This window comes from Cebus imitator, unplaced genomic scaffold (assembly GCF_001604975.1).
Source record: "Cebus imitator isolate Cc_AM_T3 unplaced genomic scaffold, Cebus_imitator-1.0 Scaffold40, whole genome shotgun sequence".
NCBI classification, from domain to species: Eukaryota; Metazoa; Chordata; class Mammalia; order Primates; family Cebidae; genus Cebus; species Cebus imitator.
This window is the reverse complement of record NW_016107355.1, coordinates 902510-920991: the sequence shown is the minus strand read 5'-3', so window position 1 is coordinate 920991 and position 18482 is coordinate 902510. Positions and strand designations below refer to the sequence as shown.

Here is an 18482-nt window from a genome sequence, read left to right as displayed (position 1 = left end):
GGGGTTTCAGGGAGAGATTGTATCTGGGAGACAATATTAGGTTAATAAAGATAACTGGGGATTGTAATGCAGATGAGATAGTTAGAACTAGTGGAGAATCAAAATGGGGCTTAAGGCAGGCAGGACGGTAGGTAATACCTAGTTTTAGGGAGATGCATGAGGCAGATTGAATGATCAGAAAGATAGAAAAATATCGTAGAATCCTAACCAGTAGAGAGGGTCATTAGGGTTAAAATCAGCAGAGAGATTGAGAAGGACTAATGCCAAGAAAAAGACTTCCAAAGAACTACTTCAAGGTAAAACTGAGCCAGAGGCTATGTCATAATATAAAGATGTGAGCATGCATCAGCATGCAGAGGCTTCAGTATTAAGATCTGTTCTTCAGAAGTCTGGTGTGTTGCTGACAAGGTAGGACAGTGGCCAAGGTAGCGATGGTAAACCAGTGATCTTTCTTTTTTAGGATAGCAGATATTTGTCCACTGAAGTCAAGACAATGACATGCATTGACTGTCTATAGCAACACTTTCTTTCTCACTAGGGAAGGAAAGTAGTTGGGTCTAGTTGCTGGTTTTGTTTTTGTTTTTTAATTTACATCACCAGTGTTTTCACATGATTATAAACTTGTAATAAAATTTCTGATAAAAAACATATAACATGAAATTTATCAACTTAACCATTTTAAGTGTTCCATTCAGTAATGTTATGTGTAAGTATTTGCTTTGCTGTGAAACAGATCTCCAGAACATCTTCATTTTGCAAAACTGAAACCCTGTACCTTTTAAGCAACTCTTTTCCATTCTGCTAGTCCCTGGCAAGTGTTATTATACTTCCTGTTTCTATACATTTGGCTCCTCTAGATACCTCATATGTAGAATCATACAGTATTTTTTATTTTTGTGACTGGCTCACTACACTTAGCATAATGCTCTCAAGCTTCATCCATGTTGTATCATGTGACAGGATTTCCTTCCTTTTTATGGAATGGTATGTGTATATGTATGTATATTGTTATGTGTATACCAATTTCATTTATCCATTCATTCGTCAGTGGATACCTGCTTCTGCCATTTGACTCACAGTGGATACCTGTGAGTCATGCTTCTGTGAACATGGGTGTACAAATATGTCTTCAAGACCCTGTTTTTCATTTTGGATGTATACCCAGAAGTGGGATTGCTGAATCGTACGGTAGTTCTACTTTTAATTTTTTGAGTAACCTCCATGCTGTTTTTCATAAAAGTTGCATTATTTTATAATCGTACCAACAGTGCCCAAGGTTTCTAGTTTCTTCACATCTTTGCCAACAATTGTTGTTTTCTGATTTATTTGTTTGTTTTGTAGTAGCTACCCTAATGGGTGTGAGGTAATATCTCATTGTGGTTTTGTATTTTCTCTGATGATTAGTGTTGAACATTTATTCATATGCTTATTGGCAATTTGTATATCATCTTTGGAGAAATGTCTTTTCCAGTCCTTTGCTCATTTTAAATTGGTTTATTTGATTTTTGTTGTTGAGTTGAAGATATTTTTATATTCTGGATATTCACTCTTTGTCAGATACCCAACTTGCAAATATTTTCTTTTCTTCCATAAGCTGCCTTTTCATTTTGTTTACTGTGTCCTTTGATGCACTAAACTTTTAACTTTGATGTCGTTGCATTTGTCTGTTTTTGCTTTTGTTGCATGAGCTTTTGATGTCATTTCCAAGAAGTCATTGACAAATCCAGTGTCATGAAGTTTTCCCCCTGTGTTTACTTCTAGGAATTTTATAATTTCGAGTCTTATATTTAGATCCTTAGTTCATTTTGAATTAATTTTTGTGAATGGTGTCTATGATCCACCTTCATTCTTTTCCATGTAGATATCTAGTTTTCCCAGCACCATTTGTTGAAGAGACTGTTCTTTTCCCATTGAGTGGTCTTGGCACTCATGTCAAAGATCATTTTACCGTATACATGAGGACTTAAAAGTATTCGAAAGGTATACATTGAAAGAGTCTTTCTTTCACCTTTGTTCCTCATTTATCTCCTCCATAAAGATAATCACTGTTATTAGTTTCGCAGTTTTGTTTTGTTTTCTTGCATGGAGAGATTAAGTAATCCATTCACATGGTTCATGTAACAGACTATCCACTGAAAAAATGTGTTCCCACATCTGTCCTACTTCCTTTTTAAGCTGAGACTATTTCCTAAAGCTTTTTTCATATTATGAGCTTCCTTGTTCATTTTTACAAATGCAGAATATTCCATTGTATGGAATATTCTTTGTATGTCTGCAGATGAACTCTTTTCTGTAATTATTAAAAGCAGTGCTACAGTGAATAACTCAGAGTGTGTCATTTCATGAGTGGTCAAGTGTATTTGTAGGATGAGATTTCAAAATTGCTCTCTGTAGAGCATGTGCTAATTTATACTCCTACCAGCATTATGAAATAGCATACTGTTTCATAATAGGGTTGTTGCTTTTTTTTTTTTTAACTTTGATCTTAGTGGTTTTGTGGCTTGAGGCCAGGGAAGAAATGTTCATGTTATATTATTTTTCTTAGTACAAGTGGTAATACAAGAGCATTTAATGTCATGAACTAAGCACCAGAGAGACTAATAGTGATTTGCATCAAGAACATGTAAAGTAACAGGTGAGCTGCAATAGCCTTTTTGCCTTTCTTCCTATAGAATTTTTTCATGCATGCCTTAGAGTGACTTTGTCAGTCATCTAGTCCTTCCTGACTGCGTGAAGTGTTGGGTCCTTAGGAAGTGTGTTAAGTAACAGTCTCATTAAATTGCCTATCAGTTAATGCTGTAGAACACTTGAACAAATATACAGTTAATATAAATAGAAGAAAAGCAGGTCTTAACAGTAAACTAATTTACTCCAGATGTTGCCAAATAGTGCCCTTCATATTTGGTAATGCTCCATATCTATTAATCACATCCTTTCCAAAGAAATCTCATAAGAGTGTAAACATTAGATAACAATACTGAAAGATTTTTTTAAGGAGGAAGGATTGTTCCAATAGAAAATGGAAAGTACTTGAGAATTGGAAATATTTAAAAACATGTATATGTTCACAATGAAAGTTACTTTTAATTTGAACATTTCCTCTTTACTTTTCCTTAAGGCTATTTTTTTTTCTTTCTTTCTTCCCTTTTTTTTTTTTTGGATAATTGGTGAGGGGGTGGTGTTGGTTTCAGTGACAGCTGTGTTATGGTTTTGCCAATACAAGTTGTAATAGTTGACTATTTTCCTTGCCCTCTTTACCTTCTTTGATACACTTGGAATGAATACACAATGAATTTGGATCCTAGACTTGGTTTTGGATAGAGTTTACTAATGCCCTTCCATATTTATGTAATTGCTGACTTTTAAAAAATCATCAAGTTGTTTTTTTAGCAAGTTTATTTTTTCTGATCAGTGAAGCAGAGGCTATGAGAACATGTAGTCACAGTATGGGAAAAGTTATGTTCTCTCAGTTATGTTTGTTACCACTGGAGAGTTCTTTCCCCTCATGAGAAGCATAAGAAAGCCAGCAATCTCTTGCTTTGGTTCAGATTTAAAATGTACAGAAGAAGCTTAACTCAAAATCACTGTAGACATAAATTTGGAGGTGAAAATATTTTTATAATGGGTAGAAAGAGGTTTATGTTAGCTTCTTTTTTGTTCCGTGGCTACTGTGTTTTCTGTTTGAATTTCCAAGTTGGTATACATAAATATTTTTAAAGCTGTTTGCCAGATTTTCATTAAAATGAATTTCTCAATATTTTAGAACTCTTTTGTATTTTGTTTTTTTTTTTGAGACAGGGTCTCACTCTGTTGCTCAGGCGGGAGTATAGTGACACAGCCGTGGCTCACTGCAGACTTAACCTCTTGGGCACAGGTGATCCTCCTACCTCAGTCACCCAAGTAGCTGGGACTGCAGACACGCACCACCATGCTCAGCTAATTTTTTGTAGAGACGGTGTTTTGCTGTGTTGCCAAGGCTAGTCTTGAACTCTTGGACTCAAGTGATCCACGCCCCTCAGCCTCCCAAGCTGCTGGGTTTATAGATGTGAGCCATTGCACCCGGCCTACTTTGGAACTCTTAATATAAAGGATTTTTTTTTTTTTTTTAAATATGTTCAGTCTTTAAAAAACAAATTCAACTATTGAAAAAGTTTTTCCTTTTTTCCTAGTGTATAAAGAAAACTTTCTTAGCATATAATTTTTTTAATATATAAACTTCTGGTAAAGTCAGGATTTAGCAGGATTATATTTTAGATATAGAAAGTACTTTTGCAATTAATCATGATGGTTTTTTAATATCTAGAATCCGGCTGGGAGCAGTGGCTCATGCCTGTAATCCCAGCACTTTGGGAGGCTGAGCCTGGCAGTTAACCTGAGGTCAAGAGTTCAAGACCAGCCTGGCCAACATATTGAAACCCCATCTCTATTAAAAATACAAAAATTAGCCAGGTGAGGTGGCAGGCACCTGTAATCCCAGCTACTCAAAAGGATGAGTCAGGAGAATTGCTTGAACCCAGAGGGTGGAGTTTGTTGTGAGCCTAGATTGCACCACTGCACTCCAGCTTGGGTGATGGAGTGAGACTCTGTCTCAAAAAAAAAAAAAAAAAAATCTGTAATCCTAAATTCTATAAAACATTCTTTCATACTAGGTTTTGAAGTACCATTGTGCTATAAGGATGTCTCTTCAAAGTGGATATTTAAGTTTAATGTTTAGTTTGCATTTTTAAAAAATACCAACATGGCTTTTGATCAATTACAAATTCAATCACAAGTTTATCTTTCATATTATTCTTTGTTAGTACATTCTATTTTAACTACTAGACTTTATTTTTAAAGGAGTTTTAGATTACAGAAGTGTAGTTCTGTGTACCCCCTTACTCCCCTCTGCCTCACCCGCAGTTTCCCCTGTTGGCATCTTACCTTAGTATGACATGTTTGTTACAATCGATGAGCTAATCTTGATACGTTACTATTGACTAGAATCTGTCCTTTATAGTAAGGTTCACTCTTTGTATTGTATATACTATAGGTTTTGACAAATATGTGATGACATTTATCCACCATTATAGAATAGTTTCATTGCCCTAAAACATGTCTTTTCATCTGTCCCTTTGTTTCTGCAGCAGACCCCTGATAACACTGGTCTTTTTACTGTTTGCATAATTTTGCCTTTTCCAGATGTCATGTAGTTGGAATCATATAGATGTCATCTTTTCAGATTGACTTCCTTAACTTAGCAATGTGCATTTAAGGTTTTTCCACATATTTTCACCATTTAACAATTCATTTCTTTTAATCACAGAATACTATCCCATTGTATGATTGTACTACAGTTTATCAGTTCACCAATTGAAGGACATCTTGGTTGCCTCAAGGTTTTAGCAATTATAAATAAAGCTGCTTGAGCTTAAAACCTAGGTGATAGGTTTATAGGTGCAGCAAACCACCTTGGCACACGTTTACCTGTGCAACAAACCTGCACATGTATCCTGGAACTTAAAAAAAAAAGTTGGAAACAATACAAAAATACAAATAAAAAATAAAGCTGCTATAAATATTTGTGTGCAGGTTTTTGTGTAGCCATAGGTTTTCAGTTTATTTGAGTAAATAACAAGGATGCTGAATTTTATAGTAAGACTGTATTTGATTTTGGAAGAAACTGCCAAACTGATTTCCCGCCAGCAGTGAATGAGAGTTCCTACCATTCTACATTCTTGTCAGCATTGATGTTGTCAGTGTTTTGGAATTTAGCTTTTCCAGTAGATATGTAAATGGTGTCTCATTGATGTTTTAGTATGCAGTTCTCTAATGACATATAATATTGAGCATCTTTCCGTATATTTATTTACCATCTATATATATCGTCTTCGGTGAAGTGTCCATTGAGATCTTTTTGCTCATTGTTTAGTTCAGTTGTTTATTTTCTTATTGTTGAGCTTTAAGTGTTCTTTTTATATTTTAGATAACAGTCCTTTATCAGATATGTGTTTTGCAAAGATTTTCCCCCAGTCTGTGGCTTTTCTTTTAATTTTTTAAGAGTGTCCTTTGCAGAGCAGAAGTTATTAATTTTAACGAAATCCAACTTATCCATTTTATTTTTCATGGATAATACTTTTGATGTTGTATCTAAAAAGTCATCACCATACCCAAAGTTAGTTAAATTTTCTCCTGTGTTATCTTCTAGACGCTAAGTTTTGTGTTTTACATTTAAGTCTCTGATCCATTTTGAGTTAATTTTTGTGAGCGGTATAACCTGTGTAGATTTTTTTGCATATGGATGTTTAGTTGTTGCAACATCGTTTGCTGAAAAGACTGTTCTTTATTGAATTGCCTTGGCTTCTTTGTCAGAGATCAGTTGACTGTGTTTTTATGGGGTCTCTTGCTGGGCTCTCTATTCTGTCACATTGATCTACAGTCATCCCTTGTACATCCATGGGATACTGGTTCTAGGACCTCCAACAGGTACCAAAATCCACAGGTTCTCCAGTCCCTTATATAAAATGGTATAGTATTTGCATACAACCTACACATATCCTCCCATATACTTTATTTTATTTTATTTTTATTGTACTTTAGGTTTTGGGGCACATGTGCAGATCATGCAGGATTGTTGCATAGGTACATAAATGGCAAGGTGGTTTGCTGCCTTCCTCCCCCATCACCTATATCTGGTATTTCTCCCCACGTTATCCTTCCCCACCCTCCCAACCCCCCGCTGTCCCTCCCTTAGTCCCCCCACAACAGACCGCAGTATGTGATGCTCCCTTCCCTATGTCCATGTGTTCTAATTGTTCAACACCTGCCTATGAGTGATACCATGCGGTGTTTGATTTTCTGTTCCTGTGTTAGTTTGCTGAGAATGATGGTTTCCAGATTCATCCATGTCCCTATGAAGGACATGAACTCATCGTTTTTTATGGCTGCATAGTATTCCATGGTGTATATGTGCCACATTTTCTTTATCCAGTCTATTGTTGATGGACATTTGGGTTGGTTCCAGGTCTTTGCTATTGTAAACAGTGCTGCAATGAACATATATGTGCATATGTCTTTATAATAGAACAATTTATGATTCTTTGGGTATAGATACCCAGTAATGGGATTGCTGGGTCAAATGGTATTTCTATTTCTAGGTCCTTGAGGAATCGCCACACTGTCTTCCACAATGGTTGAACTAATTTACACTCCCACCAACTGTGTAAAAGTGTTCCTATTTCTTCACATCCTCTCCAGCATCTGTTGTCTCCAGATTTTTTAATGATTGCCATTCTTACTTGTGTGAGGTGGTATCTCAATGTAGTTTTGATTTGCATTTCTCTAATGACCACTGATGATGAGCATTTTTTCATATGTTTGTCGGCCTCATAGATGTCTTCTTTTGTAAAGTGTCTGTTCATATCCTTTGCCCGCTTTTGAATAGGCTTGTATGGTTTTTTCATGTAAATCTGTTTTAGTTCTTTGTAGATTCTGGATATTAGCCCTTTGTCAAATGGGTAGATTGCAAAAAATTTTTCCCATTCTATTGGTTGCCAATTCACTCTAATTATTGTTTCCTTTGCTGTACAGAAGCTCTGGAGTTTAATTAGATCCCATTTGTCTAATTGGGCTTTTGTTGCCATTGCTTTTGGTGTTTTAGCCACGAAGTCCTTGCCTATGCCTATATCCCGAATGGTTTTGCCTAGGTTTTCTTATAGGGTTTTTATGGTGTTAGGTCTTATTTAGATCTTTAATCCATCTGGAGTTAATTTTAGTGTAAGGTATCAGGAAGGGGTCCAGTTTCTGCTTTCTGTACATGGCTAGCCAGTTTTCCAATATCATTTATTAAACAGGGAATCCTTTCTTCACTGCTTGTTTTTGTCAGGTTTGTCAAAGATCAGATGATTGTAGATGTGTGGTGTTGCTTCTGAGGCCTCTGTTCTGTTCCATTGGTCTATGTCTATGTTTTGGTACCAGTACCATGCTGTTTTGATTACAGTGGCCTTGTAGTATAGTTTGAAGTCAGGCAGCATGATGCCTCCCACGTTGTTCTTTTTGCTTAGGATTGTTTTGGCTATGGGGGCTCTCTTTTGGTTCCATATGAAGTTTGAAGTGGTTTATTCCAGTTCTGTGAAGAAGATCATTGGTAGCTTGATGGGGATAGTGTTGAATCTATAAATTACTTTGGGCAATATGGCCGTTTTCACGATGTTGAGTCTTCCCAATCGTGAGCATGGAATGTTTTTCCATCTGTTTGTGTCCTCTCTTATTTCATTGAGCAATGGCTTGTAGTTCTCCTTGAAGAGGTCCTTTACATGCTCTGTTAGTTGTATTCCTAGGTATTTTATTCTCTTTGTAGCAATTGTGAATGGGAGTTCACTTTTGATTTGGCTCTCTGTTATTGGTGTATAGAAATGCTTTGATTTCTGCACATTGATTTTGTATCCTGAGACTTTGCTGAATTTGCTTCTCAGTTTCAGGAGATTTTGGGCTGAGATGATGTGGTCTTCTAAATATACAATCATGTCATCTGTAAATAGAGACAATTTGGCTTCCTCTTTTCCTAATTGAATACCCTTTATTTCTTTTTCTTGCCTGAGTGCTCTGGCTAGAACTTCCAATACTATATTGAATAGGAGTGGTGAGAGAGCACCTTCTTGTCTTGTGCCAGATTTCAAAGGGAATGCTTCCAGTTTTTGCCTGTTCAATATGATATTGGCTGTGAGTTTGTCATAAATAGCTTTTATTATTTTCTGATATGTTCCATTGATACCTAGTTTATTGAGGGTTTTTAGCATAAAGGGCTGTTGAATTTTGTCAAAGACCTCTGCGTCTGTTGAGATAATCATATGGTTTTTGTTTTTGGTTCTGTTTATGTGATGCATTATGTGTATAGACTTGCGTATTTTGAACCAGCCTTGCATCCCCAGGATAAGGCCTACTTGGTCATGATAAATAAGCTTTTTGATTTGCTGTTGCATTGTTTGCCAATATTTTATCGAACATTTTTGCGTCGATGTTCATCATGGATATTGGCCTAAAGTTTTCTTTTTCAGTTGTCTCTCTCCCTGGTTTTGGTGTTAGGATGATGATGGTCTCATAAAATGATTTGGGAAGGATTCCCTCTTTTTGTATTGTTTGGAATAGTTTCAGAAGGAATGGTACCAGCTCCACTTTGTACGTCTGGTAGAATTCGGCTGTAAACCTGTCTGGACCTGGGCTTTTTTTAGTTGGTAGGCTTTTAATTGCTGCCTCCACTTCAGCGCTTGTTATTGGTTCTATTCCGGGTTTCAACTTCTTCCTGGTTTAGTCTTGGGAGAGTGCAAGTGTCCAGGAATTTATCAATTTCTTCCAGATTTACTGGTTTGTGTGCATATAGTTGTTTGTAGTAATCTCTGATGGTAGTTTGTATTTCTGTGGAATCGTTGGAGATGTCCCTGTTTTCATTTTTTATTGCATCTATTTGATTCTTCTCTCTTTTCTCTTTTATTAGGCTGGCTAGCAGTCTTATCTATTTTGTTGATCTTTTCAAAAAACAAGCTCCTGGATTTGTTGATTTTTTTGAAGGCTTTTTTTGTGTGTGTGTCTCTGTCTCTTTTAGTTCTGCCCTAATCTTAGTTATTTCTTGTCTTCTGCTAGCTTTTGAATTTTTTTGATCTTGTTCCTCTAGCTCCTTCAATTTAGATGATAGGGTGTTGATTTTACACCTTTCTTTGCTCCTCATATGGGCATATATTGCTATGAATATATGAATCCTCTTGACACTGCTTTAAGTGTGTCCCAGAGATTCTGGTATGTTGTGTCTTTGTTCTCGTTGGTTTCAAAGAACATCTTTATTTCTGCCATCATTTCATTGTTTATCCAGTTGACCTTTGGGAGGCAGTTGTTCATTTTCCATGAAGTTATGTGGTTTTGAGTTTTTTTCTTAATCCTGAGTTCTAATTTGATTGCACTGTGGTCTGAGAGAATGTTTGTTATGATTTCCGTTCTTTTGCATTTGCTGAGGAATGATGTACTTCCAATTATGTGGTCGATTTTAGAGTATGTGTGATGTGGTGCTGAGAAGAATGTATATTCTATGGATTTGGGGTTAAGAGTTCTGTAAATGTCTATTAAGTTCGCTTGGTCCAGCTCTACATTCAAGTCCTGCATTTCCTTGTTGATTTTCTGTCTCTTTCATCTGTCCAATATTGACAGAGGAGTGTTAAAGTCTCCCACTGTTATTGTGTGGGAGCCTAAGTCTCTTGGTAGGTCGTTAAGGACTTGCTTTATGTGTCTGTGTGCTCCTGCATTGGGTACATATATATTTAGGATAGTTAGTTCTTGTTGCATTGATTCTTTTATCATTATGTAATACCATTGTTTGTCTCTTTTGAACTTTGTTGGTTTAAATTTCATTTTATCAGAGACTAGGATTGCCACCCATGCTTTTTTCTGCTCTTCATTTACTTGGTAATCTTCTTCCATCCTTTTATTTTGAGCCTATTTGTGTCTTTGCATGTGAAATGGGTCTCCTGAATACAGCACACTGATGGTTCTTGGCTTTTTATCCAATTGGCTGGTCTGTGTCTTTTGATTGGGGCACTTAGCCCATTTACATTTAATGTTAATATTGTTATGTGTCACTTTGATCCTGCTGTTTTATTACTGGTTGGTTGTTTTGCCCTTTGGTTGGCATAATATTTTCATTGCGTCTTTGGTCTTACCATTTGGTTCTTTTTTGCAGTGGCTGGTGGTGGTTTTTCCTTTCTGTGTTTAGTGCTTTCCTCGGGAGCTCTTGTAGGGCAGGTCTGGTAATGACAAAATCTCTCAGCAATTGCTTGTCCGTAAAGGATTTTATTTCTCTATCACTTATGAAGCTTAGTTTGGCTGGATGTGAAATTCTGGGTAAGAGATAAGCCTGTACCCAGTTGCCCAGGCTGGAGTGCAGTGGTATGATCCTAGCTCACTGCAGCCTCAAACTCCTCTGCTCAGGCAATCCTCCTGCTTCCACCTCCCAAGTAGCTGGGACTACAGGTGTGCACTACTGTGCCTGGCTAATTTTTAAATTTTTTGTAGAGACAGAGTCTCTTTTTGTTTCCCAGGCTAGTTTTGAACTGTTGGCTTCAAGCAATTCTCCTGCCCCAACCTCTCAACATGCTGGGATTACAGGTGTGATCCACTATGTTTGGCTTCCCATATACTTTAAATACATTATTTATAATACCTAATATAGTATATATGCTATTTAAATAGTTGTTTTGTTATTGTATTTTTTTTTTCCAAATCTTTTTTATTTGAGGTTGGTTGAACCTGCAGATGTAGAACTTGTGGATATGGAGGTCCAACTGTATTTGTCATTTTCATCTTCAATTTCATATTTATTTCAGTGAAATACCTTGCTTGGTCAAGTCTGAGTTTCAAACAATTGTGTATCAAAAATATTTGAGTTTCAAAAAATTTTGTAAATACAAACATTTTAGAACTGCTTATTATTTTTATAGTTATCTTGTGGTGAACTTTTTTTTTTTTTTTGAGGCAGAATCTTACTCCATTGCCCATGCCTGGGTGCAGTGGCATGATCTCAGCTCACTGCAACATCTGCCTCCCAGGTTCAAGCAATCCTCCTGCTTCAGCCTCCCAAGTAGCTGGGAGTACAGGTGTGCACCACCATGCCAAGCTACCTTTGTATTTTTAGTAGAGATGGGGTTTTGCCATGTTGGCCAGGTGTCAGACTCCTGACCTCAGGCGATCCACCCACTTTGGCCTCCCAAAGTGCTGGGATTACAGACATGAGCCACCATGCCTGGCCAACCTTTTATAAATGGAATAGTTTTTCATGACATTTATGAAAAAGCAGATTTTATTTTTCAAATTTTGTTGAAGGGGAAGCCAACCATTCCTTTTTGTTGAGATATATATTTGAAATGGATCTTTTATTTTTCCTTATAAAATCCCTTTATAAACCCTTTTTTAAGTTAAATTTAATTTTTTTATTATACTTTTAACTTTTGGGGTACATGTGCAGAACATGCAGGTTTGTTACATAGGTATACACGTGCCATGGTGGTTTGCTGCATCCATCACCCCGCCATCTACATTAGGTAGATGTAGATGTAGATGTAGCATTTCTCCTAATGCTATTCATCCTCTAGCCCCCCCCCCCACCTCCTGCTATCCCTCCCCTACCCCCCCACCCTCTGACAGGCCCCAGTGTGTGATGTTTCCCTCCCTGTGTCCATGTGTTCTCATCATTCAACATCCACTTATGATTGAGAACATGCATAAACCCTTTTTAAAATAAGGGTTTTATAAGGTGAAACAAATATGGTTCATTGTGACAACCTAGAAATTAACCTAGATTTTCTAGCAAAATATTACTTTAGAATTTAGAGTATTAACTTAAAGCTTAATTATTGAATCCTTACTCTCTACAGACACAGTTTTAGGTGCTTTATAAACCACTAGCTTATTTAATCCTCATAGGAATCTTAACATTTTTATTATTCTCATTTTGTAGATGAGGAAACCAAGGCTTAGGGAAATTACATAACTGCCCAAGGTTGTACACGCTAGCACATGGCAGAGCTGGGATTCAACCCTGGTATGTCTGACTCTGCAGCCCAAATCACCACATTCCCTTGTGAGCTCATACTCTATGAGAGACGAATTTGTAAGAAAGGTTATTTTATAAAAGATTCATTCTTTGTAAGTTTTTCAATCATTACACTTATAGTCTTTCCACCCTTGGATAGAGGACATATCAGATATTAAACTGATAAGAACAGATACTATACTTGATCTTAGCCAAAAGGCCAAGAAGTGATCTCTTTTCCTGCCCCCACTTGGGAAGAGTGGCCATATTTGTGAAATCAAGGAAAATATTTTTTAAGTATTTAAGAATTACTAATTTTACAAGTTTCTGGATATGGATTGAGACATAAAATCATATAATTTGATCCTGAAATAAACTATTTATTTAGAATTCAGAGCTATCTGTATCATAAAGCAATTCTGTCTCTTTTTAAAAAAATGTTGGTCATATGTTCAGATTGACCAACATTTGAGATTTCTTTAGTTTCCAAGTAAAGCAGGGCTTTCTTCCTTACTCCTTAAGAAACAACCCTCTAATGTTTTACATGATAGGTTGTAGGATATGACAATATAACATCATGTTCTTTATCTGACTTCTGTAATCAAAAGGTTTTACAAATTTAAGTACTGAGAGTGTCATACCACATAAGGCATAGATTTTTTAAGCCTAAAATACCACCATGTAAAACAAGAGTGATTCAGCTAAGTGCATATATTTTAAAGCAGCTTCCCTACTTATGCTGCTACTGTGCTGTAGTATAAACAAATCACTGAAGGTACTTCCCCAGGTATCTCTGAGTTTGTTTGGGTTTGTCTTGTTAATTCTTGCCTAGAGGTGTGCAATTGTTTTCTCCTTCTTAAGTTCAATTAAATTAAGAAAACTCTTTTTTAAGCAGCTTGAGGCTATTATAATGGAGTGTTGATGTTAATGGATTTCCTTCTTAATTTCCAAACAGAGCATCATTTTGCAGATGTCGTACTTAGTGAGGAATTTCTCAATCTTGGCATTGAACAAGTGTGCAGCTTAATCTCAAGTGACAAACTTACCATTTCCTCAGAAGAGAAGGTAAGGATATTTTTCTTTTCCCAGCATGCAATGATGTTTCCTTTTTTTTTTTTTTTTTTTAATTTCACTTTGTTTTGTAGCTTTGTGATCCTGTATGTGTAGTGGCACCCAGTGATGTTTCCTCTGGAAGTTAAGAAACTTAGCTAGTTACTTCAGGAAAGGATTCTGGAGAAAAAAAAGAAACTCAGGACTTGTTGATTGTCTATGTAAATTACTCTGTGTCTTCACTTTGTGGGAGGTTCACTACATTTTTAGACGTAGAGTTTTGTACTTGACCTCCACAGCAAGAGCTTGTGCACGTTAAACTATCTGAAATAAATGCTTTTTTGGAAACCAGTTTCTTCCTACAACTTGATGTGTATAGGAATTACGATATGAACACAATATTTGTTACTGAAGTAGTGTCCCTGTCTTCTGAGTTGAAAGAGGTTACCTAGAATGGCAAAGTGTTGGTAGTTCTAGACTGAGCATTCTTGATTGTCACCTTCCTTTAGGTTGGTTGATGGTCACCTTCCTTTAAGTTAGTTCTCTGTGACGTAATACCTCACTCTGCCAGTCGGTCCATCCTTCCTGCCTCCCTCCCTTTCTCCCTCTCTGTGCAGCTACTGCTTCTGATTGTAGTCTTTTGTCTCTCCACATTTTGGGTTGCCTTTGTCAGCCACCTGCACTTTTCATATGGCTGGAGAGAGAAGCTCCTGTTAGTGGGCTGTTTTTCTTTGGGTAGGTTTTGTAGCACATGGAAATCAGAGCACAAAAACTGTGAAAACATTGTGCTTAGAGGAAATGAAACTTGAGTTTCTCCTTTATGTGCTTTGCATTTAAAGTTGTGTAAACTCTGATTCTCTTTCTCAAGGATATTCATTTCATCTGGGGGTAAAAGACACATTTACTCTAATATTTACATTATTAAAAAATGTGAAAGTGTTTGTGAGATATATAATATTAGCATACTAGAAATACAGAGGATGATGACGTTAACTGTTCACTTTTAATAGACAGGTATTGAGTGCCTATTTTGTACCAGACACTGGCATGGGCTCCTGGAGAAGAGTAGCAAAATAGAATTTGTTACCCATAGACTAGTGAAACAGCCAGTAGGGTAAATAATTGATTACAGAATGCTGTAAAGGGTACCGTGGGAGTATTTGTTTTTTCCAGGGATGGGGATAGGGATGGGGATGGTAGTTCAGCTTGGCTCAGATATATATTTCAAGTCTTTTATGAGTCTGAGTTTGCCAGAGAAATAGGGATGGGTGGGAATGCAGAGGGCATTCCAGCTAAAAGAAGCAGAATATACAAATGTAAAGATGTGTGAAAGAATAATTGTATTCAGTGTGTTCAGGATGATGGGAATTTAGAATATCAGAGAGTGGTGGAAGATAAAATAGGAAGATGATATAATAAAATATCTTCTCAGTTATGTTAGAGAAAACTAATTTTATTGTAGTGATGAAGACCCTTAGAAGGGTTTTAAACAAGAGGAGAAAACCATGCTAAAACCTGTATTATAGAAATATCATGAGGGCTGTTGTGGTTTTCTGCTGCTACCTAAGTCATTACAAAATGTAAAAACATAAACAATAACCATTTTATTATGCTGACAATTCTATGGTCAGAATTCATGCAGAACAATAAGGACAGCTTGTCTCTGCCCCACAGTGTATGAGGCCTTAGCTAAGGTGACACAGATGGCTGGAGATATCTGGCATGGTTCTATTGTAGCCATAGATCTGGAGCTTCAGTTCTTCTGCACATGGCATCTTATGGATCTGTAATGCCCAGTCTGTCTCCTCCACTCACTTTTGTCTGGCTCCTGGGCTCAGGATTGATTGATCTTTCTCTAGGTCTTCCTCTCTCTCCCCTCCCTTTCTTCTCTGTAACTTGCTTGGGTTTCTCATGGCGTGGTGGTTTCAAGTAGCCAGACTTCTTTTTTTTTTTTTTGCCATTTATTTATTTTATTGCATTTTAGGTTTTGGGGTACATGTGAAGAACATGCAAGATTGTTGCATAGGTACACACGTGGCAGTGTGATTTTCTGCCTTCCTCCCCATCACCTACATCTGGCATCTCTCCCCTTGCTATCTCTCCCCAAATCTCCACCCCCACTGTCCCTCCGCTATTTCCCCCCAACTGACCCCAGTGTGTAGTGCCCCCCTCCCTGTGTCCATGTGTTCTCATTGTTCAACACCCGCCTGTGAGTGAGAACGTGCGGTGTTTGATCTTCTGCTCTTCTGTCAGTTTGCTGAGAATGATGGTTTCCAGGTTCATCCATGTCCCTACAAAGGACACAAACTCATCGTTTTTGATTCAAGCAGCCAGACTTCTTACATGACATTTGGCTTCCTTCAAATGAGCATTTCAAGAGACCAAAGTAAAAGTAGCGAGGCTGCTTAAGACCTGCCTTCAGAAATCACAGTGTCACTTCGTCCACACCCTACTGGTTACACAGGGCCAGCTTAGATTCAGTGTGGAAGGTTCCTGTATAAGGGTATGGTTCTGGGAGATGTGGTTTATTAGGAGATTATCTTTGGAGACTAGCTATCGTGGTGGTGGGCAGAATAGACCAAAAGTGAGATGAGGGCCAGATAAGAGGATGTTGGACTCATACCAGGGAGCAGTAGGTTTTGATGTGGGATGGTAGAAGCAGGGGGTAGAGAAGACAGAACTGAGAAATATTAGATAGAATTGCCAGAAAGCAAACTGTCTTGTTCACATAATCTCTAGCACCTGACACATAGTGACACTTGATAAATACTTGTTGACAGAATGGATTAAATAGGGGTGGTAATTTTAATGTGCATTGTTTTTAGTTTCTTGCTTTATTCCTGGATCAAAATAACCTATTTTTAGTCTCAGCCATTTGCATATTGTCAAACATTTCTTGTAAACCTTTAAAGAGTATTAAGTGATATATTCATGAGTTGAAAAGGAAATAATGTAGACAGTGTCTTCATATTAGCTTATTAGCTTTCTCACAGTATGTATCGTAAATGATAATGCCTTTATTTTTTAATTTGTAAAAAAAATTTCAAAATACCACATTTTAATATATTCTACTCTTACAGTCTGTTCCCCAAACCCTCAATTTATGTGTATAGCCTAACATTTGTTTGTAAACCTGAAGAAAAAGCCAAACCTGACTTATTTATAGGGTACATGATTTTCATTCCACAATATCACTTTGCTTTATTATTTTGGGTAAATAGAAAAGGAATAGGGTGAATGACTTTGTAAGTACATTGCAAGTCAGGATTTTGAAAACATTTGAGCTGTGAATTAAATTTGGAAGTCTTAGCAAGAATTGTATATAAAATATTGTCTCATAGTTTATCCAGATGCCTTGGTACACAATTCATTTCTTATTTTTTCTTCTCCTGTATTTTCTGCAAGGTATTTGAAGCAGTAATTGCATGGGTGAACCATGACAAGGATGTGAGGCAAGAGTTTATGGCCCGACTGATGGAACATGTGCGGTTACCCTTGCTTCCTCGGGAATATTTAGTTCAGGTAAATGTGTATGCAAAACATACAAATCCACATAGCACCATGTCACTGTCCTGACAGCATGTAGATCCCTATCAAGCAGTGATAAGAGCTGTAGAATGCAGATCTGTGAAGTACAGGACAGAAGACAGTCAAGGACCTTGCAGGCTTGAGTGCAGTGGCACTATCTCAGTTCACCACAGCCTCCACCTCCCGGGCTTAAGCAATTCTCATACCTCCGCCTATGGAGTAGCTGAGACTACAGGTGCGCACTACAGCCTTGGCTAATTTTTGCATTTTTGGTAGAGATGTGGTTTTGCCCTGTTGGCCAGACTGGTCTCAAACTCTTGACCTCAAGTGATCTGCCCACCTCGGCCTCCCAAAGTACTGGGATTATAGCCATGAGCCACCACGCCCAGCCGCCGTTCCCCGCTCTTAGAAGTTTGCTTCTGCCCCCGTTTTTGATTTGGGTAAGTAAGCTCTGGAACTTACCAAGGTAGTATTTGTGGTCATTTAAATGCATGCAAGTAAATGTCCCTGTGGCAGTCACTGCTTTGCATCTTCTTTACCGTTTTTTCTTTTTATAGCCTCTTCTGATTCCCCTGCAGACCTGGAATTTTGAGGTCTGACCCAAATACTGTTTAATTTTACTTCATAATTTAATAGTGGCATGCATTTGATTTCTGTCTTTATTTCTAAGCTGAGGGAAAATGTTATTTGAAATAAATATGAATAAATGATTCTTTAGTGGTCTCCAAATAATTTTAAATTTGCTCTTTTATTATTAGAATCCTAGTAGGAACATTTCAGCATTATTTTAATAGTTGAGACCATTGGAAGAATGATTTATTAAGACATTAGATTTGAACATTTTAGGATTTCTTGAAACCACATTACTTTTTGTGATCTGTGTAGTCATGGGTCTTCTGGTATTAAGAAAATTATCCAAAAGGCTGGGTGCAGTCAATGGCTCACATCTGTAATCCAGCACTTTGGGAGGCTGAGGCAGGCAGATCGCATGAGGACAAGAGTTCGACACCAGCCCGGCCAACATGGCAAAACCCCATCTCTACTAAAAATAAAAAATTAGCCAGACATGGTGGCAGGCATCTGTAGTCCCAGCTACTCAAAAAGGCGAGGGAAGAGAATTGGTTAAACCCGGCAGGTGGGGTTTGCCAAGATTGTGCCACTGCACTCCAGCTTGAGCCACAGAGTGAGACTCTATCTCCAAATAAAAAAAAGAAAATGAACCCAAAAGCCTGTCCTGCATTTGATGTCAGGCTAGGCAGTACAAGACTTATTTGTGTTATAGGCACATTGCTTTAAGGTTTTTTTAATCTCTCTTCTGTATGTTTTACTGGCTCACTTGTGTTTGAAAAAGGTA

The 18482-nt window shown here is 37.3% G+C and overlaps 1 protein-coding gene and 1 non-coding gene across 6 annotated transcripts in view; one reads left to right on the top strand and one right to left on the bottom strand.

Moving 5' to 3' along the window:
- Nucleotides 1-18482, top strand: part of KLHL2 (kelch like family member 2) — a 117303-nt gene that overhangs the window by 73830 nt on the left and 24991 nt on the right. For all 5 annotated transcript variants that reach the window (XR_001824317.1, XM_017525960.2, XM_037737573.1 and 2 more), the window contains 2 exons: nt 13506-13615; nt 17006-17122. Coding sequence is in view for 4 of the 5 variants with exons in the window: in XM_017525960.2 (XP_017381449.1) it covers nt 13506-13615; nt 17006-17122 (227 nt within the window). In the remaining variant the exon portion in view is untranslated. The remainder of the gene's footprint in view (nt 1-13505; nt 13616-17005; nt 17123-18482) is intronic.
- On the bottom strand, nt 12594-12782 carry LOC119470779. The gene has a single exon (XR_005199747.1). It is a non-coding gene; the product is annotated as a U2 spliceosomal RNA (small nuclear RNA).